Raw genomic sequence first — 26331 nt, 5'->3', positions numbered from 1 at the left:
AACTAAGAAACATTTCACCATCAATGCCTGATAAGCATCAGACAGGGGTCTGCACTGCATGGAAGTGACTGCAATACACAGGAGACCTCCAAGTGTGAGAGGCGCAGGGATGAAAAAAAGTGCATTTTCGCAGGAGTGGCCCTTTAAATATATAGATAAATGTGAGAACAGTTAACCCTACGCTTTACCGAAAAAATGAAGAGTAATTAAACTAAGCAAAAAGGAATTTAGTTGCACATTTATTTCTAATTTTATCCCATAAAACTTAGCATTACACTTTATAAATAAAATGACCGGAATATTTTACAGAGTGTCGTCATGTGGTGGGGCGGGCCGTAACACTTGATCCACATAAATCAAGTGTCTAATTTTGGCTACACCACGAACAAAATGAAATACATATGTCACCCCCCCCCCCCTCCTTAACAATTCAGAATATATTTAGAAGCCTGCCCATATGGCAGCTGCACCAACTGCAAGAGTACTAAAAACAACTGGCCTGCATATGTTGGATACTTTCTATCTAATGGAGACAAAAGAAAAAATAATAATAATACTTCAGTTTTTATCCACCAAGCACTGCTATAACGACAAGCAAGATGAACGCAACACAGGAATCTTTCATGAAACAGAGTACTACAGTAACAATTCTTAGGCTAGGTATACACTTGCGTTAAAAAAAAAATCGTCTGACAGATGCAAAAAAAAAAGTAGTGTCTGGCCCCCGTATGTGGACTGAATGTCCATTTCAGTGTGATGTAGCATAGACGCTTCAACAAGGAAGAGGCAAGTACAGATAGTCCCCAAGTTCGAGCTACAAACGTCGCAAGTTACGAACAATCTGTCCTGCACAGTATGATGTAATGCTCTGGGTGGATCCTGCTCCATACATCGTCGGGTGCAGGCTTTTCTTACAGCTGGCACCAGGCAGCACCAGCGGTATTTAAAGCGTTAACAGTTCCAACCAGCGGCGCGGTGTCGGAACTGATGCCGGCTGTAAGAAGAGCCTGCACCCGACGTTGTATGGAGCGGGATCCACCCGCGATCCTGCTGCATACAAACATTTGTTCGTACATACAAACAAATGACCTCTGTGAAGTCAGCACCCCATCTTTCAAAAAAGTTAATTTTTTTTATAAATTCTGGATGCACCCCAAAGAGTTCTAGAGTTCCCAATTAATTTTAAAGATAGTTCTAGCGAATTAGGCAAAAAAAAAAAAAGCAACAAATGTATCTCTGCGGTGCTAACTTCCAAAAATGATATTACTAAATCAGCGAGAACTTTGTAAATATGGGTTCTAGAGCCTCGAGCATTAAAAGTTTTCTTCAGAACTCTTGAGGTGCTACCCAGAACTCTTATAAAATCGCGGGATTTCCCCCCAAATTATTTACACATAACTAAAATTTTTTGATCCGGCATCTAAAAATCAGCAGGAGCTTTGTACATTTTGGTTCTAGAGCTTTGAGCATTAAGAGTTTTCTTCAGAACTCTTGAGGTGCTACCCAGAACTCTTATAAAATCGCGGGATTTCCCTAAAAATTATTTACACGTAATAACTGAAAAAAATTTCAAAGTTACGTGTAAATACTTTTTGGGGAAATTCTGCGATTTTGTTCTGGGTAGCACCTCAAGAGTTCTGAAGAAAACTCTTAATGCTCAAAGCTCTAGAACCAAAATGTACAAAGCTCCTGCTGATTTTTAGATGCCAGATCAAAAAATTTTAGTTATGTGTAAATAATTTTGGGGGAAATCCCGCGATTTTATACGAGTTCTGGGTAGCACCTCAAGAGTTCTGAAGAAAACTTTTAATGCTCGAGGCTCTAGAACCCATATTTACAAAGTTCTCGCTGATTTAGTAATATTTTTGGAAGTTAGCACCGCAGAGATACATTTGTTGCTTTTTTTGCTTAATTCGCTAGAACTATTTTTAAAATTAATTGGGAACTCTAGAACTCTTTGGGGCGCATCCAGAACTTATGAAAAAATTAACTTTTTTGAAAGATGGGGTGCTGACTTCACAGAGGTAAACAAATGTACTTGCGAACAGGTTCCTGGAACAGAACCTGTTCGCAAGTAGGGGAGCATCTGTATATGGATCTCAGGGGGGCCCCATTACTATTGGGGCTACTGTGCGGGGTCACTATTACTACTGATGCCAAGCTACATGTGGCAGCATACCTCAAGCTAACTTAGGGTATGTTTACACGTGGCGGAAATGCTGCGGCGTGTTCAGAGCAAATTACACAGCATTTCTGTCTCCAAAAAAAGTCAAAATCTGCACCAATTTTGACCGGAAATCAGCCGCGTACCCATAGCTGATTATAATACTCTGCGGCACTCCCCCTCACCTCCTCCGAAGGTTTACCGCTGTCAGCGCTCCCGTTCCTAGCGATTAAATGAGTGAGGGGGAACGCCGCCGAGTATGAAATCAGCTGCGGGCACACAGCTCATTTCAAATCAAAATCTGCACCAATGGTATTGCAGTGCTCATACAATGTGATAAGCCCTGCCCCGTGACATGTTGGCACTTTGCAATAGACAAGTGGGTTTTCGGGTGCAGTTTGGGCACTCGATCTCTAAAACATTCGCCATCACTGGATTAAAACATGTGGCAGCAGGGTGTGTATATTTATTAAGCTTGTACTTTTCTATTATGACTTATGCTTGACAGAGGCTGCTCACAGTTGAAACGCTGCATTTATACCATGTTAATCTAATTAAAGTGGAAACTGGAGATGCAGACATTAATTTCTTTCTTTTTGATATGGAATATGGGGCTGAGATGAACTGACTTCGTGGGATGGACTGCTACATAGCCACTTCCATCGTATTACAAAGCACTATTAGTGCTGTTCTCATTTTCAAAATATCCAGCAGGCTAGTTCACCCATATCAGATCTGTGTCGGCTGACTCCCATCGCACCCTTCGATCATTTGTTTGAAAGAGCTGCAACATTCAAGTGCATACTGCGGCATCTTCAAACATAGTGCTGTACATTTTGTAGTGGAGCTGCCTGGTATTGCAGCTCAACACCATTCACTTGCATGGCACAGTTGCATATAGGCCAGGTGACTGCTGGATGTGACATTGCAGGCCCTTCAACCAGCTCATCAGCATTGGTGCTGAAAGTAGGACCCCCACCAATCTGATGGCGATGACTTATCCTGAGAATCCATCATCAATATTTTAGTTCCAGAAAACCCCTTTAGGGTTCACACGTAGTGCATTTTCTACAACGGAAAATCTGATCCAAAATCCACATCACAATCAGCGCCACTGTTGTGGATTTCGATGCTGATCTGCAGCAGACTTTACCCCTTCCATAGAAAGGATGAAATATGCTGCAGATACCCACCAAACGATGTGGATTTTGATGCGGATTCTGGTGCCCAACAGCACCAAAATCTATGCTGTTGTTTAAAAGCTCCCACCGTCCTCAGTGATTTCTAACGAACCGCCAGGGGTAGGAGCTTAAATAAGTATTACCTAAACTGGTGTAAATAACAAAAAAAATATTAAATATTATATTTTAAAAAAATTGGGGGGGGGGGGGGTAGATTGGTATGTACGGGTGCTGTCGTGTGGAGATTCCTGAAAACCCGTTTTTCGGATAGGTATAATCACCTTTTCCCAGTCATCTCCACGACACCACAAGCTGAGAAGTACCAACTAAATCGTCACGGCGGGACCACGGTCGAAAGGACCCCATGAGCGAAGGTCAGGTCCTCGTCCGTCTGAATGTCCACCCTAGTGTTTAACAAACGTATGGAGTCTCTTCCCTACTGCCGCTTTGCTCCACCGATGCCAAAGCGTGTTCGGCCCAGGAAGTGGATACTGCTATGGTGGAATGTGCTTTGAGCCTAGCAGAGGCCTCCTTATTAATTGCCCTATATGCCTCGGCAATAGCCAGACGAATCCACCTGGCTATAGAACATTGGGCTGCTTTTTTGCTCCTGTTAGGCTCAAAAAACTGAATAAAGTCATCCTGTCTCCACTGGTTCATGGCGTTGATATATTGCAGGACTGCTCTCCTAACGTCCAAGCAACTAAACTCCCTTTCATGGCTGTTTTTAGGTTTGTCAAAAAACAAGGGAATGATTATGTCCTATGCCCTATGGAATGGTGACACTACCTTGGGCATGAAGGATGGGTCTAGTTGGATTATTATTTTAGTTCCTGTATCCCTGAAGAAGGGCCGGCGTATAGATAAGGCCTGTAGCTCACTAATCTGTCTGGCTGAGGTAATCGCCACTAGGAAGATTGTTTTTAAAGTCAGGACTCTAATAGAGAGGGACTATTGGCTCAAATGGTTCTGACGACAGTGCCTTAAGGGCCCAATTCAGGTTCCAATTCAGGAATAGAGTTGTGATTTTTGGTTATAGTCTATCTGTCCACCTCACTTCAGAGAGTCTGATGTCAAAGCAGGCACTGAGGGCCGATATCTGGACCCTTAGTGTATTCGGAGAGCGGCCTTTATCAAGGCCCTCCTACAGGAACTCAAGAATTCTCGGGATGTCCGGGGAGGAGACTGAAAGTCCTTTCCCCTGACTCCATGAGAGATATTTTTTCCATATCTTTAGATAAATTTTGTTGGCGATTACTTTCCTACTCGCTAACAAGGTTTGTGCTACCTTCTCGGAAAAGCCTCTTCCTAGCAGCATGGATTTTTCAGTATCCATGCTGCAAGTCAAATGCCCGCTATGTCTGGATGGCTAAGGGCACCCTGTGCCAGAAGGACCAGCCGACCGGGCAGGAGGATTGGGTCTTAAAGGCTTAGGTTTTTCAAGAGCCCGAACCAACTCCTTCTTGGCCAGTATGGAGCTACCAGGATGAGAGCACACTTCTGGGAGTGGAATTTCTGTAAGACTCCAGAAGATTAGTGGGATTGGAGTGCCGCGTCCGCTGTTATGCAGGTCCCGGCATCCACGTGGACCAGTCGCGCCAGGTGACCGAGAGGAGGACATGGCCCCCACATAAAAAACCCTGATGGACCGCGGTGGGAGGAATCCGGCCTGGGTTTACCACCCGATGCAACGTCCCAGGAGAGGATCTTTGGGAAGGGAGGACCAACTTCCTGACCTCCGATCCCAGCAAGTATCCTACTGGAAAAATCCCAGCACCTCTCTGCGATCCTCTGCGACAGGAAAACACTGAAGAAGGTGGGAGAGGTGGGAGCTTTTAAACCTCTCTGTGTGGTCTTGTCCTATCAGGAGGAAGCAATCTCAGCTGGTGCTGGAGATGACCAGAAAAGCTAAAATACCTCTGAGCAAACAATAAGCTTATTTAACCCTTTAGTGACCAAGGCTTTTTTCGTTTTTTTTCCTCCCCCATTTTAAAAAATCGTAACCCCTTTATCCAACGACATAGCTGTATGTGGGCTCATTTTTTGCAGGATGAGTTGTATTTTTCACAGGTATTATTTAATGTACCATTTGATAATCTTTACAGTGCCAACATATTCCGCAGCAGTTACAAAAACAGGAGGCTACAGAATGACAAAAGTACAAAAACCACGGTTACATGAAGTAATTGATTGATGGAGACAGTAGGGGTGAGGGTCCTGCTCCAACGAGCTTACATATTCAGATAATGGGGTGATACAGAAGGTAAAGGGGCTGGAGATATACACGGTATGGTGAGGTGAGGAGTGTGGGATGCTATACACATTGACAATGGTCAGACTTAAGCCGTGTGATGGCTGAATCGGTATGGTGCCGGTTGACTGCGGCTAGCAGGTATTGCAGTCAGTAGGGCAGGGAGCATGTTATCAGGTGGGGTACAGAGGGGTTTGGTTTAGGGGATATGGTATGCCTCCTTGAAGAGGTGCGTTTTTAGAGCATGCCTGAAGTTTTGTGTCAGGGATTGCCCGGATAGTTTTGGGTAGCACGTTCCAGAGGACTGGTGCTGCTCTGGAGAAGTCTTAGAGGCAGGAATAAGAGGTTCTTATTAAGGGGGCACTTAATCTGCTTTTGTTAGTAGAGCGGAGAGCCCGGACTGGGTGGTGGATTGAGAGGAGGGATACAATATTGGGCGGCGCGGTGCTGGGGAGGGCTTTGTGGATGAGGGTAATGAGTTTAAATTGAATTCTGTATTTGACGGGCAGCCAGTGCAGTGACTGGCACACAACAGAGGCATCTGAGTAGTGGCTGGACAGGAAGATGAGCCTGGCTGCTGCATTCAGGATGGATTGGAGAGGGTAGAGTTAGGAGCAGGGGAGGCCGATCAGCAGCGAGTTGTAGTAAATCGAGCCGAGAGTGGATGAGGGCAACAGTGAGTGTTTTTATGGTGCCCACAGTAATCAAGGGGCGGATTCTTGCAATGTTCTTGAGGTGCAGCTGATCCAGTCAGAACAGAGATTGGATGTAGGGGGTAAAGGATAGATCGCAGTCAAATATACCCCCAAGGCAGCGGGCGTGCTGTCACTCACTGAGATGGAGATGTCAGGATGAGGTCGGTAAGTGGAGGGCCGAAACACCAGTAGGTCAGTTTTTGAGAGGTTCAGTTTTAGATAGAGAAAGGACATAGCGTTAGAGACAGCGGACAGACAGTCGGTGGCGTTCTGGGGGAACGTTGCTGTGAAGTCACGGGAAGAGGTGTATAACTGGGTGTCATCAGCATAGAGATGTTACTGAAAGCCAAATCTCCTGATGGTTTGTCCAACTGGAGCTTTGTAGATGGAGAAGAGGAGGGGGCCAAGGATCGAGCCCTGGGGGACCCCAACAGCAAGGGGGAAAGGAGAGGAGGTAGAGCCAGCAAAGAAGACCCTGAATGAGTGTCCTTTAGTCAGATGAAGTGAAGCATACTGAGGAGGACTTTGTGGTCAACAGTGTCAAATGCTGCAAAGAACCGAGGAAGATCAGTAGGGAGTAGTTGCCCCTCGACTTGGCCATTAAGAGATCTATGACACTTTAGTCAGGGCGGTTTCTGTCGAGTAGAGGGTTGAAAAGAGTTTTCTGAGAGATAGCTTATAAGGTGGGAGTAAACCAGGCATTCTAATAGTTTGGAGACAAAGGGGAGGGAGGTTTGAGATGGGTCGGTAGTTGGCAGCATAGGACGAGTCAAGGGTCAGTTTCTTTAGCAGTGGGGATATGATGGCATGTTTGAAAGAGGAAGGAAAAATGCCAGAGGTCAGAGAAAGATTGAATATAGTGGTGAGGTGGAAGATAACCACCGGGGAGAGGGTCGCTAGTGCAGGTGGTGGGGCGAGCAGAGGAGAGCAATCTGGAGACTTCTTCCCCTGTCGTTTGTCTCAGTATAGAGACTGAACAGGAGCTAGATGCAGTAATGACGAGACTAGGGTTGGGACTAGTCTGGGATTGGGAGGTTATTTCCTGCTGGATGTCGTGATTTTTTTTAAAACATTTTTTAAAGTAAGCAGCCAGCTCTTCAGCACTGAGATCTATCACAGGATGTCCGGGTTGCAGTTTAGGGCTGAAAAGGGAGTGAAAAGTATCAAAGAGCCGTTTAGGGTTGTGAGATAGTGAGGAGACAAAAGGTGAAGTAGACTTATTTGGTATGGTGGAGGGCGAGACTGTAGGTTCTGAGCATGAATTTATAGTGCAGAAAGTCTGTGGATGTTTGAGACTTTCTCTACAGCCGTTCAAGCACACCTAGAGCACAGTCAATAGAAGCGCCTTTGGGGTGTTTGAGAGTGGTGTTGTAGTGTGCGGCAGCCAGGTTGGGTCAGGAGAGGAGAGAGAAGACTGTAGAGACTCGGCAAAGTTTTCGGTGTGAACGGCCTGAAGGTTCCTGTATGTACGTTAGGTAGGAGGGTCTGGGGAGATAGTAGGGAGCTTGATAGAAAGAGGAGGTTATGGTCTGAGAGCGGGAGAGGGGAGTTAGTGAAGTGGAAAGCAGAGCAGAGAGAGGAAGACCAGATCCAGAGTATTGCCATCTCTCTGAGTGGGAGAGGTTGTGAGTTGTGAGAGACCAAGGAAGGAGGTGAGCGATAGAAGCTGAGAGGCAGATGGGGAGATAGGGTCATTGGTGGGGATGTTAAAATCACCTAAGGTGAGGGTTGGAATTTCGCAGAATAGGAAGTGGGAAGATAGGCGGCAAAGTGATCCAGAAACAGGCAGGGAGCACCAGGGGTAAGGGGTGGGGGGGAATAGATGACTACTACTTGCATGGACAGTGGACGGAAATGTACTGAAAAACGTTTTAAAAAATTTTAAGTGGTGACAAATGCAAAAAAATTAAAAATGTAATGAAATTCCGCCATCTTTTGTTGCGTCCTGTTTCTACGGCGCACAAATTGCAGCAAAAATGACATGATAACTTTATTCTATGGGTCAGTATGATTACTACGATACCAAACTTATAAATATATTTATTTTTTTTTGCTGTACTACTTGCATTTTTTTCAAAGATATTTACATTTTTTAAATTATTTTCTGCCACCATCTTCTGCACACAATAGCTTTTTGTTTTATTTTTCCATCGACAGTTGTGCGAGGGCTCATTTTTTGCGGGACGTCTTGTAGTTTGCGTTAGTACCACTTTGGAATACATACGACTTTTTTTAAGCTTCTTATTGAAATTATTTCTTAGAGACCAAAAGAAGCGCATTTCTGGCGACGTTTATCGTACGGGGTAAATAATGCGTTGGATAGATCTGACTTTTACGGACGCAACAATAACAAATATGTATTTTTCTTTTACTATTTAGATTCTTTTATTATAAATATGGCAAGAGTTTTTTTCTTTTTTAACTATTACTAATTAAAAAAAAAAAAAAAAAGTAGAACTTTAGGCCGACTTCTCACGGCCGTGACAGGCTCCGCTACGGAAGAGCCCGTCACGGCGTCCCCCAGAGACCCCAATACTTACCTCCGGATTCGGCGTCTTCCGTCCCGCATGACGCTTCGGCGCGCATGTGCAATAGAGCGCGTGATGCTCCGGTAGCGTCATATGACACGCCCACATATGATGTGGCTGGCGGTGGGCGGGGAAGCACAGCGGAAGATAGCGTGATGGGCGGCTTCCATTGACTGCAATGGAAGCCGTCCGCGTGTACACCCGCGGCAAATAGAGCATGCCGCGGGTGAGGACGGGAGATTTCACGGTGCGGAATTCCGCACCATGAGTATTGAGCTATTAGGTTCAATAGAACCTAGTAGCTGTGGGCAACGCGGTGGAAATCCGTCCGTGGGAAGGAGCCCTTATTGTTTTTATTTTTACTTTTTTTTAACTTTTACATTACATCATACTGCTATTGGGCAGGCAATCTATCAAGCCACCCCACGGGCATGGCTTGATAGGCATTCTACCAAGATAGCCCTGGGGCCTTTCAGAAAGTCTCCGGCTGCCATGACACCCACACAGCTCCCTGTGATCTCATTGAGGGGGGCCGTAGGAGACCCCAAAACATTGTTCAGGGATTTAAATGCTGCTATCATAATTGACAGCGGCATTTAAAGGGTTATAAAGGACATTTAAAGGTTATCTTGTTCTTATATTTCTGATTGTGAAATTGCTGTTTTTATTCTTCGTTTTGCACGATCTCTGTGTAATACGGTTATGTTTTATATAAGCAGTGATTACTGAAAATAGTTAATTACGGGATGGATTTCAGAATTCTGTTAGTTTGCTTTTAAAATTATCCGTTTTTAAAAAATAGGGGGTGAGTGGACCTAAAAATAAGAGCTCTTTAAATATGGATACTTGTTTTTCCACTAGACCTACAAAATTAGTCTGGACAAGTCCGGCATTATATTTTTTATTAAAATAACCACTTATATGTATAGAAAATGATCCTGTCATTTATTTTTGCTGATGCTTACATAATACCGAGTTATAATATACTTTCTCCGATAATGAGGAGCGTTCAAATGTCCCAAATAATGTCCCAAATGCGTATTTGTCTACGCCGCGCAGTACTGAACAGTAAGCATTGAAGTCAATGGAAGCCAACCGACACGTGGGCCTTTCACGAATGACTTTGTGGAAAGGTCGCGAATTCTGCCTCATCGTGGGGGCAGAATACGCACGGAGGTCTGCTGTGGTCAGGTCTGGCTCCCGCAAGAGGAATTAGACTTGTTTCTGTGCAGCCGGCCTCAGTGTGTCGTGCAGCAGGCCTATTCTGTAGCTGCTCCTGCCTGGGGGGCAAATTTCATTGCGTTCCCCGCGGCGATAATCCAGTGAATGCTTTCCATAGTGTTGCTATGGAACGCGCAGCCCCCCTGCCCATGAGTGGATAATTATAGCGATTCTCCGCTCGTGGTCGGCAAATCGCAGCATGCTGCGAATTACCATGATTCTCCGCGGTGAGCCTGTCAGATATAGGCTCACCGCGGAGATCTGTCAGCTGGCTCCTGCTTGCCAGCGGCTACCGCGGTGGAGATCCGCCGCAGGATATCGCACGTCGGTTGCGTGCCGCGCGCATGCGCCGTCCCGAAGAAAAAAGATCTGGCCACGACGGAGAGAAGATGGAGGCGCGGCAAAGTGAAGATCCGGAGCAGGTGAGTAAATTCCTATTTTGGTCTCCTGCGGATCCGGACGGCTTCCATAGAAGCCTGCGGGAGCCGTCCCCGCGGGAGACCCGCACGAAAATGGAGCATGGTCCAGATTTTTTCATGCTCTTTTTTTTTTTAAATCATTTTTATTGACCATCCGCGGGTATTTATCTACCCGCGGGTGGTCAATGCATCCCTATGGGGTGCGGATCCGCGGGCAGGAGAAGAGTTAAAATCCGCTGCGGATTTTAATTCTTCTTTTGCCCGTGGACATGAGCCCTTAGCGTGTATTACGCACCGTAGAACCCCACTAACCTCAATGTGTGCACGTACATGCACGGGACACCTGCGCATTCGCTTCGTATTTACTCAAAACCAATTTGATTTTGCGCGCTTTTTTTTTGCATGCTCAAATACGCAGTATTTTGGCACACAAAAAAACGTGCCAGAGAAGGCGAAATACAAGGGTGTACGCGCATTTAACGCACATAACTACACAGCATATGTACACGGCCGAAACACACTAACCCCCGTATGAAGGAGGCCGGCTTCACACAGACATATTTGTGAGCACAATACGCAGCAAATAGAGCCCAACTGGTTCGTTCACACGCGCATATTTTGCGTTCACATTTGCGGCCACTCATACACAAAAAAAGATAGCACACGCTCTTCCTTTCTGCGTACCAAAAGGTCCCCATAGAAGTCAACGGACGTATCTGCGCACGCAATACACAAAGATGCGTGAAACACCGCACAATTCCGGTGGGGGAGGGGACAGGTGGAACTAATAGTACAAAGGTACAGTGCAATACGCCGACACTCGCACAAAAAAGACGCACTAAGGCATGCGCAATGGCGCTTCTGCTCGTGTAAGCGCGGCCGTAGGGCGGGTTTATAGGAAACAACCAGCAACGGAATGGTCGGTCAGAGCAAATATGACTGCTGCTTCGTGTAAACGGCGCCACCAACAGCGAGAGTACATGCGCCAGTCTTCTCGGATTATGTGAAAATAGTCCCGACTGATCGGTTATCAGCGTGTGGCGCCGGAGAGTCCTTTGGCAACCGGCTCATAACTTCGCAGGAAGGTTTACGGTTCAGCAGCCGCCAAAACAAAGACGCAAACGGCGATCGCTTTGTGGAAAAGTGCATAAATAACGGTTGTTTATGCGCCAACGACTCACTATAGCAACTAATTACTGACTCAGCCGCTGCCCAGCTAAAGCTCCTCAGTCTCCATATTACTACTACAAAGAAGCTCTTTCTGGCCCCCATCTTTCCCGCCCAGCCCGTGTGCCTCAGGACTCCCCACACGTCTATGAAGATTGCAGCCGAATATCTACCGCAGTTTCATTTTTACCTTCAGCTTGTGAATCTCTACGATGTCCGCCATGTTTTTTACCTCACACTTGGTTGAGGATTTTTCCTATGCAAGGCAAGCTCCTATTGGTCCGGCGCACGTGTGACGTCACGCCAGCGACAAAGCGCGGGAATCTTGATTAGCGGGCCCCGGCTCTCTCTCAGGACGACGGGACGCGGAGCGGTAACGTAGCCGGTTTCTACACCCGCTGGAGAGAACACACAGGACACCACGCTGGACTGCGAACTGTAAGCCAGCTAAGGTGATAGGCCAGTTCCGTTGTAACGTTCACCAATCAGCAAGCTGCAGCGTGGTGACGTCATGAACGTAACGACGAATCGCAGGTGAGGCGCGGGTGAGGACGTCAGTTTTCCGGCGCTGGCAAAATACGTCACTAGGCACTTCGCCTTCGTGTGGAGTGTAGTCACCAGGTTGGCTCCGCCCTGGGCTGATTCCCTTCCGGAAGTGCTGGCGTTTCCTGGAGACCAGTGACTGGCGGAGGTCCTAGCTACAGGTGATGGCCGCTGGGGTGTGTTGTGTGCAGGGATGTTGGGGGGGATTCGTTCAGACCGTCGGGAAGGTCCAGTGAGCCACATAGCTGCTCCCTGCTGCATTGTACTAAGTGTATTAGTTGCATCTCTCATCATCTACGAGCAAGCTGTTGTTCTCTGGAAGCAGCCATACTGGGGTGATGTTGTGTGTGTGTGTGCCCCCCCCCCCCCCGCATTGTCGTATGGCCGTCCGTGAAACGCACTTTTTTTTTTTACTTGAAAATAAAACGGATGATAATGTTACATTTCAGCGGACTTGTAGGTTGTAGTCGGTGAACCGTCGTCCATGTATACGTTGTGTCCGTGCAGTGCGGCGCACATTCTATTGCGCTTTGTTTTTGCATGATTGCAAAAAAGCGTAGCCTACTACTCCCTTCCGTCGCGCATAAAAACGTATGATAGTAAGGTTGTGCGTGGTATTGCACCTCGGCTCCATCAAAGTGAATGGCGGCTGAGCTGCAATACCAGACTCAACCCTACAAACAAGGGTGGCGCTCTGTTTATAATTAAGCAGCTGTGTTTTTCTAATTTCTGCGATGTCCGTATTGTTTGTGTTCCCCATATTCCACATTGCTTTTAAGGCACAAGTTGGGCCCATACAAATGTGTCGTTTACAGCGCAAGATGAGCGATCACCTTGAGCTGCCAGCGGAGGATGCAGAAGACAAGCGGGGTGCCACCACTTGTCTTCTGCATCCATCTGTTCCCCGCAGGCCCCCTCTGCGTGTTACGCCGCTACACGGGGCGCAGGCTCCCCCCCCCTCTGCGCGGTGCTCCGCTACACGGGGCGCAGGCTCCCCCCCTCTGCGCGGTACGCCGCTACACGGGGCGCAGGCTCCCCCCCTCTGCGCGGTACGCCGCTACACGGGGCGCAGGCTCCCCCCCCCCCCTCTGCGCGGTACGCCGCTACACGGGGCGCAGGCTCCCCCCCCCCCTCTGCGCGGTACGCCGCTACACGGGGCGCAGGCTCCCCCCCTCTGTGCGGTACGCCGCTACACGGGGCGCAGGCTCCCCTCCCCCTCTGCGCGGTACGCCGCTACACGGGGCGCAGGCTCCCCCTCTGCGCGGTACGCCGCTACACGGGGCGCAGGCTCCCCTCCCCCTCTGCGCGGTACGCCGCTACGCGGGGCGCAGGCTCCCCTCCCCCTCTGCGCGGTACGCCGCTACGCGGGGCGCAGGCTCCCCTCCCCCTCTGCGCGGTACGCCGCTACGCGGGGCGCAGGCTCCCCTCCCCCGCTACGCGGGGCGCAGGCTCCCCTCCCCCGCTACGCGGGGCGCAGGCTCCCCTCCCCCTCTGCGCGGTACGCCGCTACGCGGGGCGCAGGCTCCCCTCCCCCTCTGCGCGCTACACCGCTACGCGGGGCGCAGGCTCCCCTCCCCCTCTGCGCGCTACGCCGGGCGCAGGCTCCCCCCCCCCCCCCCCTCTGCGCGGTACGCCGCTACGCCGGGCGCAGGCTCCCCCCCCCCCCCTCTGCGCGGTACGCCGCTACGCGGGGCGCAGGCTCCCCCCCCCCCTCTGCGCGGTACGCCGCTACGCGGGGCGCAGGCTCCCCCACCCTCTGCGCGGTACGCAGGCTCCCCCCCCCCTCTGCGCGGTACGCCGCTACGCGGGGCGCAGGCTCCCCCCCCCCCCCCCCCCCTCTGCGCGGTACGCCACTACGCGGGGCGCAGGCTCCCCCCGCCGCTACGCGGGGCGCAGGCTCCCCCCCCCCCTCTGCGCGGTACGCCGCTACACGGGGCGCAGGCTCCCCCCCCCCCCTCTGCGCGGTACGCCGCTACACGGGGCGCAGGCTCCCCCCCCCCCCCCTCTGCGCGGTACGCCGCTACACGGGGCGCAGGCTCCCCCCCCCCTCTGCGCGGTACGCCGCTACACGGGGCGCAGGCTCCCCCCTCTGCGCGGTACGCCGCTACACGGGGCGCAGGCTCCCCCCCCCCCCCCTCTGCGCGGTACGCCACTACGCGGGGCGCAGGCTCCCCCCGCCGCTACGCGGGGCGCAGGCTCCCCCCCCCCCCCCCTCTGCGCGGTACGCCGCTGCGCGGGGCGCAGGCTCCCCCCCCCCTCTGCGCGGTACGCCGCTGCGCGGGGCGCAGGCTCCCCCCCCCCTCTGCGCGGTACGCCGCTACACGGGGCGCAGGCTCCCCCCCCCCCCCCCCCCTCTGCGCGGTACGCCGCTACACGGGGCGCAGGCTCCCCCCCCCCTCTGCGCGGTACGCCGCTACACGGGGCGCAGGCTCCCCCCTCTGCGCGGTACGCCGCTACACGGGGCGCAGGCCCCCCCCCCCTGTGTGGTACGCCGTAAATCAAACCGCCTATAGGGATACATGGGCGTGCGCAAATAAAATAAAGCATGCAGATTTGATTTGCAAACCTTTTATTGCGGATTCCACTGCACGTGTGCGGCAGCGTGCCGGACGGCGCTTCCGCACACAATTGTAGCGAATAAGGTAGAAGGGCGGGACAGGTAATTAGAAGACACGCAGTGTCTTCGGCCGGGGGCAGGGCTGAATCCTGTATGCAGAATCCAATCCCTCTGTGAGGCCTCAGGGCTCATACCCACGACTGTTGCATGGACGCATGATACACGGTGGACGCATGATACACGGTGGACGCATGATACACGGTGAAGGGAGTCAATGTAAGTCAGTGGACTTGCATTGATCTGTGCACATGTGCGTGTAGATTCATCGATACGCATGAGAAATGGATGGCAGCATGATCTATTTCTCTACGTACCATACAGCGTGAGCCCTATACATTTGTACAGGCAGCATATGACATGTGGTCTATATGCAATACATTACATATTGGCACCGGTTTCATACGTTAGGAATTTAAAAAAAAAAGTCGCACTGCGCATGACCGTGTGCATGTGATACGTGGGGAGTGTAATGGTTAAGACGCTGCAGGGAGACCCACAGCCTCTGATGCATACGCCCCTGGGCACGAGCCCTTTGGCTCCGTGTGTGGCTTCTGTTCTCTGCCTGCTGTATCGGTGGGTAGCAGCCAGACTGATGGATGTTTTCTGCAGTTTATCTCATTGTATTCTGGATTCCACTCAGATATTTCAGTTAACTGTAGCTGAACTGTAGCCCACCCAGACGTGTTGCGGAGCAGCGGTGCGCGAGCCTTCTTGGTCCAAGGACCGCTCTGTCATATTAAATTACTCTTAAAACTAAAAGCGGTTGTCCAGTTGTAAGTATTGATGGCCTAGCCGCAGGATACTGTCTGCGTAAACCGGAGATAACACCCCGATAGGTATAGCGCTACCTAGAGCGGTTGCGTAGCAGCACAAAATACCGATGAGCCTGTTGGTGAGCAGCGGTAACCTCCATGATCAAGTCATCAGAGCATTGGATTCTCCACTAGTATGTCTTTTTGCTATCCTCCAGATACGTCCTCAATAGTAGATTGATAGGGATCCATCAGCCAGGACCTCACCAATAAGCTATTCATCAAACCAGTGCACTCATTGAAGTGAATGGGAGCTTGTCCTGCAATACCAAGCTTGGCCACTACAGTAAGAGCGGTGCTGTCTGCTTCCTGCAGAAATCAGCTCTGTTAACAACAGCGCTGACCTAGCAAACAGCTGATTGGCGGGGGTCCCAGGCAACGAATTCCTGCGGCTCTACAATTGGTAATCTCTTAATACAAAGCTATACAGAAACATAGGTGTGATGGTTTGTCCTGATTGCACATTCCAGTCACACCAGGTGAGCCCCCAACCTCTCATTTTATTTTATGGTCTGCTAGCTCTGGATATTGCATTTGGCTGTCGGGCGTTGTCCTCCTCTTAAATCTTGTTTTAGGGCTCCTTCACGCGGGCGCATTTGTGCATGCAATACACAAAGACTAGAACCCGTTGATTTCAATGAGTTTGTTCAAATTTCCATATTTTTCAGGCATTTTTGACATGCAAAAAAAAAAAACGAAACTAAAAAAACTCAGCATGCTTTACTTTTCTGCGCAACAAAGGTCCCCATAGAAGTCAATCGGGGTGCGCACATGACCGTGCAATACGCAAGGGGACGCATAATGCGATGGAAAAAAACACAATTAGGCCTCATGTCCACGGGCAAAAGAAGAATTAAAATCCGCAGCGGATTTTAACTCCTCTCCCGCACACGGATCCGCATCCCATAGGGATGCATTGACCACCCGCGGGGTAGATAAATACCCACGGATGGTCAATAAAAGGGATTTTAAAAAAAATGGAGCATGAAAAAATCTGGACCATGCTCCATTTTCGTGCGGGTCTCCCACGGGGACGGCTCCCGCGGGCTTCTATTGAGGCCTATGGAAGCCGTCCGGATCCGCGGGAGACCTAAAATAGGAATTTAAAAGAATTTACTCATCCGGAGCGGGCGGGGAAGGTCTTCTCTTCCTCACGGCCGCATCTTTCTTGCTTCGGCTCGGCGGATGTGCCCGGCGCATGCGCGCGGCACATCGGCGACGTGCCGCCGGCGTGACGAGTTCATCCGCCGGCCGAAAAAGATCCGGCCGTGAGGAAGAGAAGACTTTCCCCGCCCGCTCCGGATGAGTAAATTCTTTTAAATTCCTATTTTCAGCGCTCATGTCCGCGGGGCAGGAGGGACCCGCTGCAGATTCTCCATGTCGAATCCGTAGCGGGCCTGATTTTCCCCGTGGACATGAGGCCTTAGCCAATTCAAATGGTGCGTCTTGAGTGCCGTGCGAAAATGAACTCCGCAGATGGGAAAAATACAGTTAAATACAGCACCGAGGTGCGCACACGTGTGAAGGCGCCCTAAAGGGTGTTTCCAAGAATACACGTTCATGGCCGATCCTTGGGATATCTGAATGTCCTTCTTTTAAACGTGGTTTTCCAGGAACTTCTGACCCTCAGCGATGCTCATTTTGGTTCCATTCCATCGGCTCTCCAATTTGAAATTTTTCATACTTATTTATTTCTTTTACAAAAAATGGCGCGGACTACAAAGCTTTTTTTTTCTTCACGAAAGTGAATGGAAGGGCCTTTTTTGGTTTTTTTTTTCTCCTTCTTTTTACATTCTAATCAACGAGTGACGGAACTGAAAGGTTTTTGTTTGGTTCCGCTTCTGTTGGCCGTTTAACGCATCCGTTTTTGAAGGCGTACGTGCGGGAGGGAAGGAAGATAAAACGGGTCCTTTAAAACCAGATGAAAACAGAAAAAGCAACAAAATGATAGAAATGGTCCTTTTTTGACGGAGTGGTCTGCCAGATCTGATAAAGTGACGAAAACTAAGTTTCCGTTCTGTTCTGTGTTTGTTTTGTTTTGCTCTCCGTTTGATTTAGGGGGAAAAGCAGAACTTTTTAGAAAGGGGAAAGTGCAACGCCAGTGTGAGCCCCCGGCTCCATTCACTTAAAGACTATAACTTTGTGTTTGGGACAGCAGTAAAGGTGCTAACGAGCTGCTCGTTGTGCGTTCTCCTCATTGGTAGAGGTCGGACCTACAGATAGACAATCAACATAAAATCAGAGAGGGGACCTACTGGCCAGAAATTGTCCTACGGTGATAACAGATGATCTTTTGCGGTTCCAGCAGCCAAACCCACTTTGATCTACTCGCCAACCAAGAGCTGCCCCACTTCACAAGGCTTTCCTCATGAGGGCGCCATCTATAATGTCAAACTCCCACTTGGGCACACTTGAGTACTTCTTGCTTTTTTCCTGTGATGGTTGCTCCTTATCTTGTTTTTTAGTACAGCTTTTTTACATTTGTTTTCATTGACACACGTCATGTTAAATTGTATCTTTTGCCTTCTAGGATGAATGTTGGGGTGGCACATAGTGAGGTGAACCCCAATACACGGGTGTTGAACAGTCGAGGAATATGGCTGGCCTACATTATCCTAGTAGGTTTTCTTCACATCATCCTCTTGAGCTTTCCCTTCTTCAGCGTTCCTGTTGTCTGGACCTTGACTAACGTCATTCACAATCTTGTAAGTAATGTATTTTCTTATTGTAGTCCATACAGTTTCAAAAACCATTAAAGGGGTTTTCAGAGCCCCCCCCCCCCCCCCCCCACCACCAATGTAATGAAAGTCAGAGATCATTTTAAAATAATGAAGGCAACATAACTCACTTGCCGCCCCCCTACCACCACCACCACCAGTCATTGTTTTCTGGCACTGCAGCACTAGCGTCACCAACTACCTATAAGATCGCTGGGTTAGTGATTGGCTTAGCAGTCACATGTGTAGTCAGTGATGTCACTGCTGGAAACAAAGACCAGCAGGGAGCAGCGGAGGATCATTGGAATAGCGGCAGAATGAACAGGTGCACGATGTTATTTTATAGTGATCCGGAGAACAACCCCTTATGGGTAAGTGGAAAATGGTGCGGATTTCTGCAGAGGAAAATCTGCACCAAAATCCACATCACATTGGTTTCAAAAGCCGCGTCAAAATCCGCAACAATGGTGCAGATCCACAGCTTTTAATAGAAGGGGTGAAGTTTGCTGCAGACTTGCGCCAAACTCCGCACCATTGGAAATGATGTGGATTTTGGTGCAGGTTTTCGGCTGTGAAAAATGAACCTACCCAAATAGATTAATACAGTAGGTGGGGCATGCAGAAATATTAGCATACAGAATGCCTATAAGGGGCTCATTCACATCAACGCGTTTTGTACAAATCCTTTTATTTATTTTTTTAATTATGGAAGAAATGGCAAACTTTAATCCAAATGGAAACCAACAGAAACCATCATTTCCATTTCTCTACAGATCTGGTATACGGATCAATAGAAGAAGAAAAAAGTTTCCATCGGTTTATTCCCGTTTGTTTGCATTTACACCCGTTTTTTAACAGATCTGTTTTGTATGCTTCCATTTTTTAACATTCCGTGCACGCTCAGTTAGGAATGGATCTGTTGACCGGACATCAAAAATGGAACCAAACGAAATCCTTTCCGTTCAGTTTCATCACCCATTGACTGTAATGGTAACAAAAAAAAACATGGTCCTTTCCATTTGATTTCTATTTTTTTCCCCGGAAACAATAGTGCAGCGACCCGCTCTATGAGCGCTGTTTAAAAAGTCGAAATCAAACGGATCGGAGGAAAACTAAGCTGCACCGAAGCGCTTCATTTCCTATTGAAATCAATGGGAACTTAAATGGAAGCGGTGTTTTTCATCTGGCTGCTTTTCAGACAGAACAGCTAAAGTGAAAACGAGTGCAGATGTGAACGAGCCCTAAAACTCATTTATATTTTGTTGCTTTCTGCGCGTCTCCATCCTACCCGTCTACACGGTAAATCCTGATGAAATATCTGTGGTGTTCAGACATGCGTGCTTGCTGGGACGAACCAAGTTACAGAACATCTGGGATGATGATAATGAAGTAGTTGTGTTTTAAGTGTGCATGAAATGCCAGATCTAACCCCCACTTCTGTCCCTTCCACCTCAGGTAATGTACCTGTTCCTGCATACAGTGAAGGGCACTCCATTTGAGACCCCTGACCAGGGTAAAGCACGACTCCTTACTCATTGGGAGCAGATGGACTATGGCATCCAGTTCACTTCCTCTCGCAAGTTCCTCACCATAACACCAATTGTTTTGTAAGTAATGTGCAAAACACAGTTTCTCTTTTTTTTTTTTTTCTTCAACAATCATTATAAAATCACAATTGTTTGACCATTCTGAATAATGTTTTGGACGTCACTAGAGACGGTCTAAAATTGGTAATTTAATGTGTGTATGTGTATGTGTGTGTGTGTATGTGTGTGTGTATATATATATATATATATATATATATATATATATATATATATTATCTTTATTACAATGTTATGAACTCAATGACATGTACGTAATATCAACCCATCGCATGACTGCAGTGGGGAATTGCTTTTTATAAAAAGTTTTTGTATACTTCTTAGGGAAGCTTTAGACTTTCAGATTTTAATCTGAGCAACAATTACACAGTTTGAATATACTTAAAGGGGTTGTCCAGTTTTAAACTATTGAGATCTAGCCTCAGGATAGGCCACCAATATTAGATCGGTCAGTGTCTGCTGCCCGGAAACCCCACTGATCAGCTGTTCACCATGCTGGTGCGCTTAGATCAGGGGTCCCCAACTCCAGTCCTCAAGGACCACCAACAGGTCATGTTTTTAGGATATCCTATAGTAAGAACACCTGTCAGGCTACAAAACATCTCTCCTATGAAAGAACCCACTGGAAACCATGAGCTTCACATACATGCGTTTCGTAGCGATGTCACATGGCTCCAAAATCATGCAATTTTTGTAGCCCGTGTGAAACTGGCCTAAAGGGAATGTCGTAAGAAAGTGACCAGACGTTGTGGGCTTTGACTAGTCACGTGGGATAATGGGGCGCCAGAGCCAAAAACTCATCAATAGAGCAATTGGTAAGTATATTTTCCGCCCTAGGGTGTCTGTGTGCAGATAGCTTTTTTGGGGGGGCCTTCCTGTCTACATTTCAGGCATTCAAACTATAGTTTTGCCATTTGAGAGCTTCTAAAAGACACAAGGGTTGATGGGATTCATGGCTGGACTCTGGCCTGTACATGTCTGACTGCCATTGCTGGGGTTGTTTTCTCAGCACTTTTATTAAGGTCTCCTACATTGATTTTCATTAACATTGCTTTAAACAAGGAGCCGCCTTCTGTGGCCACCTGCACAATCCTTGTATTGGTCACAGCGGGTTGGAGGGCCTGCCGTGGTCGGACGCACATGTAACTCAGGTTGCCATGGGTTTGATCGCTAAATCTTTCTGCTGTGTGTGAATACGGCCTAAGGGGTTTAGTCTTTAATTCTTTGCTAAGTTTCACAAAGCAATTATTTGTTGTTAAACCCATTAATATTCTAAATCCTGACTGCATATTACACTTAGTGTAGTCCTCCTCCTCCTCCTCCTCCTCCCCGGAGTGCAGTAGGTGCTATGCTGGTACGCCTGGCTCCACGTCCTAGGTCGGGCAGGTTCTACAGGTTACGCCACTTTGATAATTACCATTATATAACAGGTTTTTACCAGCTTATACTGCATACTTTTGGCTGAGGAAAATTGTTAATATGTTTTCATTAACGAAGCGTTTCCAAAATTAATGGAGGATAGTGCCGTAAGCCTTCATAATCCAAAAACGTGTGGTTTAGGGCTCCTCACACAGGCATATGGACAGACCTCGCACTGGAAAAGAACTGTCATATGAATGGGTGCATGCATATCAGATAGATGGAGATATATATTATAATTCATTTCTTCTTCCGTCGCTGCATGTCCTATTCTTGTGCGAGTCTCTTACATGAGAACAGGACTTGTAATGTGCGACGTCCCGCCCCTCGGCCAGCACATGAATGCGGGGTCCATGTACTGTCCGATGCTACAGCCTTACTAGCTTCAGGAGTAACTACAGACTGAACTGCTAGTAGAACGGGTGAAGGGTTCACTGACGGGTATGAACAAACATAACATCCGGTCTGTGGAAAGGACCTAAAATGGTTGTTTAATTGTGTAACTTCATTATTATCGGCAATTACTACTGAATGTCCCAGAATGCTGCTTTTATTTTTGTGCCCTCTTATTAATTTTTCCTTGACTTGATTTTGCCTAAATCTGTGATTGCTGTTCTCAATGGTAGTTTCCTCATTTGGGACTTTTGTACATAGTGTGTGATGCCTCTATTCATTGCCAAAAAAGCCTCAATCGGCACCATATGGGCAGAGAGATTCTCCATTGGAAGCTCAAGTATTGTGTTTCCTTGAAAAGAAGACCCAACCCTAAAATAAGCCCTACCTTGATTTTCAGGGGGTGCTTGAAATATAAGCCCTACCCTGAAAAAAAAACGTAGCTACATAACATGGGGGGCGGGGGATACTTAGCTAGCAGTCCGGTTCCCTCCCGCTGATCTCTGCAGTTCTGGCAGGCTTCCTTGCAATTCTTAGTGCCGATAGAAGATCGCTTGCTTGTAACTGGGTTTGTATTCAATGCGATGGCTGTGATTGGTTCATCGAGCGTTGCAGTGAATGGCTGAGCTGTGGCGCTCGAGAACCGATCAGAGCAAGCGCTTGCTGGTGGTGGAGCTTACAAATCCTGTTACCAGCAAGCGATCTTCTATCGGCACTAAGAACTGCAAGGAAGCCTGCCAGAACTGCAGAGATCAGCGGGAGGGACCCAGACGGCACCTGCTAGGTAACTATAACGCATCCCCCTAAAATAAGACCCTGTGCCTCTTTTGGGGCAAAAATTAATATAAGAAAGGGTCTTATTCTCAGCAAAACATGGTAGGTGTGAATTAATCCTGAACGTTTCTGAATGTATCACAAGAACTAAAGGACAAGTCTTCAAAAGTTTTTAGTACTTTTTTATACTTTGAATGTATAGATTGTCTTATTGCTACCTGTCGGCTCTACCAGTACTCCATGAATCAGTAAAGTAATCCCTGCTTGTGTTGTCTCTCCTGCAGATACATCCTTGCCAGCTTTTACACCAAATATGATGCTGTCCATTTCCTCATCAACACGCTGTCGCTGCTCAGTGTCCTCCTTCCCAAGCTCCCCCAGTTCCACGGAGTACGGATATTTGGCATTAACAAGTACTGAAGCTTGTAGCGGAGGATGTCGTCTGCTGCCTGTCACACGATTCATGTTCTGCATGGTCAATATGTTGGGACCTTCCTTCTCATTATGGAGCTGAGGTTGTTGTATCATATTGTGTAAAGGCTTCCCCTCCTCCAGATGTTTTATACTGTGATGCTGCCAGACTCCGAAGGATAATCACACGATTATACATGCAACTCATTACTGCAAAAAAAGGACATTTTGGACGTAACGGGGATGGGCATTTAATTGGTTTAATTTAATGTGCTGACAAATACAGGGGTGCGCGATGTGCTGCACACGGGCGGCACGGAAGAAAGAGGTGGAGCAGCAGCCCCTTATGTTAAGTATTAAAGTCAGTCTCGTCTCTTTTAATTTTCATTAAAGTTGAGCTACTCTTGCCAGTCCTGTGCGGCACAAGGCCGTGCGGCTGGAATTACAGGAATGGAACAAAACGGGGAAAATGGTAATAATAAACGTACATTCCTACAACCAGCATGGGCTTTTATTTTATGGTCCTACACCATCTCCGCTATTAGAGTGCGTTCACACATCGCTGACTTGCTGCAGATCTGCAGTAAATTAGCAACACGTGAACACAACCTGAGGGCTCCTCAACAATTTTGTTTTCAAACGCTTATGATAAAAGAAAATTCAAAAGTTTTTCTTTGTTTGTTTCCCAACACTTTTAAACAATTCTTAATGGTGGTTTGTTTAATTTGTAAAATTTAAAACTTTTTTTTTTTACTTTTTTTCCCCAAAGAAAAGTCTGCGGGGAAATTGCCAGAAATATGCAGCATTTTGAAGGGGGAAGGGGAACAAATACACTGTGTATGTAGTCTTTTCAATAATTTACTATAGACTTCAAGGTAAGATGTGGCCACCGGTTTTGGAGGCGTTTCTTGCTGGAAACAGCGACTTCGGGCAATAGTTGTCCCGTGTACGCATGGCCACTGACAGAGCACTAAGTGAGAACTCGCTCACCTGTTGGAGTTGCTTGCTTTTTAGCAAAGCTAAAAACAAGGCGACTGTCAGGCCGTGTAAGCAGGAACTGCTCAATGTTTGTGCGACTCCGGTTTACTGTAAATGGAGGCCGGTGGCCCGAATCATCCTGGGCCGCTCTGCCTCCATTCACTGGAACTACTATCACTCTTGTGTAAGCAGGGGAGTAATAATCTATGGCAGACTGCGGGATGGCTGTTAGGCAACTCACAGTCCTTTGGGCCTCTTTCACACGGACGACAGTGATATCACATCTGTGAGATATCACTGCATTTTCTCACAGCAATATCACAATTTTGTAGCGCTCTTTTGACAGGCCTTATTTTCAGGGGAAGGGCTTATATTTCAAGCCCCCTCAAAAATTCCACCAAGATAGCAAGACTTATACAAGATGGGATATGGATGGCATAGGGGCTTTAATACCCTGTTGAGCCGCCTCTAGCTTGAATACAAGATGTGATATGAGTGGGCATGGAGGCTCAAGTATCCTATTGGGCCGCCTCTAGCTTGGATACAAGTTGTGATTCGGACGTGCATGGCGATATATTGGTCCTTATGTGCTGTAACTAAGCATCTAGATTGTACAAAAGCAGAGGCTGTCGAAAGTTGGCGTCCTAGATGCTCCCATACATGTTCTATTGGTGATGCAGGCCACAGAAGTGTGACAATGTTGTGGGGGCTCCTGTAACCCCTTTGTGTGCGTGGCCGAGCATTATCCTGCTGGCAGCTGCCATGAGAGGAACACATGTGGCTGCAGGATGTGCTGAACATATCGTTGAGCTGTCGTTGTTCCTCATATTACTACTAGGGATGACCGACTGTCCTATGCGATGGCCCCCAGACCATCACACCAGCAGTGGGGGCAGTGTGCTCCACAGCAGGATTGAGACTCTCGCCGCTAGGTATCCAGTCACGAATGCGGCTGCTGTCAGTGCCCAAACTAAACCTAGATTTGTGGGTGAAGAAAGCCCTGTTGCACTCCAGTTTCCTCATTCACGACAGTACTGCAAGCAGAGGCGATGGTGGGTGTCAAGGGCAGTACATGTAATAAGCACCATGAGACTAAATGTCCTTCAGCCACGCGACTGGAAACGGTTCCGGCAGATACAGGAACCTGTAACGATGGTGTCACCTGGCTGGAAGGCGAACAAAGAAATAGTTGGAGCAGCTTGTGTTTGTCAGATGGTGAGATGCTCCTCTCTACTGGTGGTCTGTTGGGGGTGTCCTGAGCCCGGTCACCTTGTATGCATGCCCTCACATATCTACTGGTCCCAACACCACCTAACAGTCTAGTCAGAACAGGCCAGGTTCACTAGACACAAGTAGCTTCTGAGAGCCTTTCTCTAGGCCAAGGGTTTGCTAGACTGATCATCTAATCACACCACAACTCTAATTATTTGCTTGAGATGGAACTGCATGCTGCGTTTGGCAGCCAAATGCCAACTCCTTTTAGGTGTTTTATTTTATTTATTTTTTTGACAATGGGTGTACCTGGTTACTGACTAGGACAGCTATGCACACAACAGCAGCGCAATGTTGGATCAGATTATTCAACTTCTATGAACTTGTATTTTGGGGGGGGGGGAGGAAGGGCAGAGTGTGGGAGCCAAGCAAATCTACATGGGTAAATAAAATATAAGTGGCTTTAGGCATTTACTAACCTGTCCATCTGGATCATCGACAACAGCATCCAGACAGAACCATAAGCTTTCATTAAGTGGAAACCAATAAGGTCTCCAATTGACCAGGTTTCTGTATATTTCTGCTGGACAGCATAGCAGAGCCTCTGTAAACGGATGAAACTTTATAGCTTTGGATCGTTGCCTGTCTTGGCTTAGAAATACTGCCGTCTGAATTTTGGGCACGTTATAAGTTGGGCTGCCACTTGGACCCTCGCAGTTCTACTGCACCAAACTTAGATCACCATGGAATCCCATGTTGCCAGCATATTCATGGCAAGGCGAGGTGAATCATCAGAGTTCAAATGAGGCATGATAGTTATGTAGGCATTTAACATTCCTGAATCCACAGTGTCAAGTATGTACTGGGAAAACATAATTGAAGGCATTACCACCCACAGTGGACATCTCAGAGGTGGCCCATGGGTGCTTAATAATCATCACGACCAGCAGTGTCTAACTAGAATTATCTATGCTACCAGACAAGCAACTCCAGGAATAATCACATTAATGCAGGAGGCCACACGCGTATCCCGCAAGCCAATGCACCCGTCTTTAGCGTCCATGGGATATTGGAGCAGAAGTGACTCGGTTGACCCCACGATACACAACACAGGACCTTACCTGGACTAGTGAGGTTTCTAACTGGGCCCTAGAGAACTGGCAATATGCTACAAGTTTCGATAAGTCACTGTACCAATTGTTACGGGCTGATGGTAGGGTTTGCG

General features: G+C 48.0%; 2 protein-coding genes across 3 annotated transcripts in view; one reads left to right on the top strand and one right to left on the bottom strand.

The window, feature by feature from the left end:
- SARNP (SAP domain containing ribonucleoprotein) overlaps nt 1-12098 on the bottom strand; it is a 70880-nt gene extending 58782 nt beyond the window's left edge. The window contains exon 1 of one of the 2 annotated variants that reach the window (XM_066584916.1): nt 11817-12098. In XM_066584916.1, coding sequence (XP_066441013.1) covers nt 11817-11849 — 33 coding nt within the window. In that variant the 5' untranslated portion in view covers nt 11850-12098. The remainder of the gene's footprint in view (nt 1-11816) is intronic. The other variant, XM_066584925.1, reaches the window with a different exon arrangement.
- Nucleotides 12099-12184: 86 nt separating this feature from the next.
- On the top strand, nt 12185-23417 carry ORMDL2 (ORMDL sphingolipid biosynthesis regulator 2). Its single transcript, XM_066584937.1, has 4 exons — nt 12185-12330; nt 18129-18303; nt 19771-19922; nt 22790-23417. The coding sequence occupies exons 2-4, from the start codon at nt 18130-18132 to the stop codon at nt 22923-22925; spliced, it is 462 nt and encodes a 153-aa protein (XP_066441034.1). The 5' UTR covers nt 12185-12330; nt 18129; the 3' UTR covers nt 22926-23417.
- The last annotated feature ends 2914 nt before the right edge of the window (nt 23418-26331 follow it).

Source organism: Eleutherodactylus coqui, chromosome 1 (assembly GCF_035609145.1).
Source record: "Eleutherodactylus coqui strain aEleCoq1 chromosome 1, aEleCoq1.hap1, whole genome shotgun sequence".
NCBI classification, from domain to species: Eukaryota; Metazoa; Chordata; class Amphibia; order Anura; family Eleutherodactylidae; genus Eleutherodactylus; species Eleutherodactylus coqui.
This window is presented reverse-complemented; position numbering and strand designations above follow the sequence as displayed.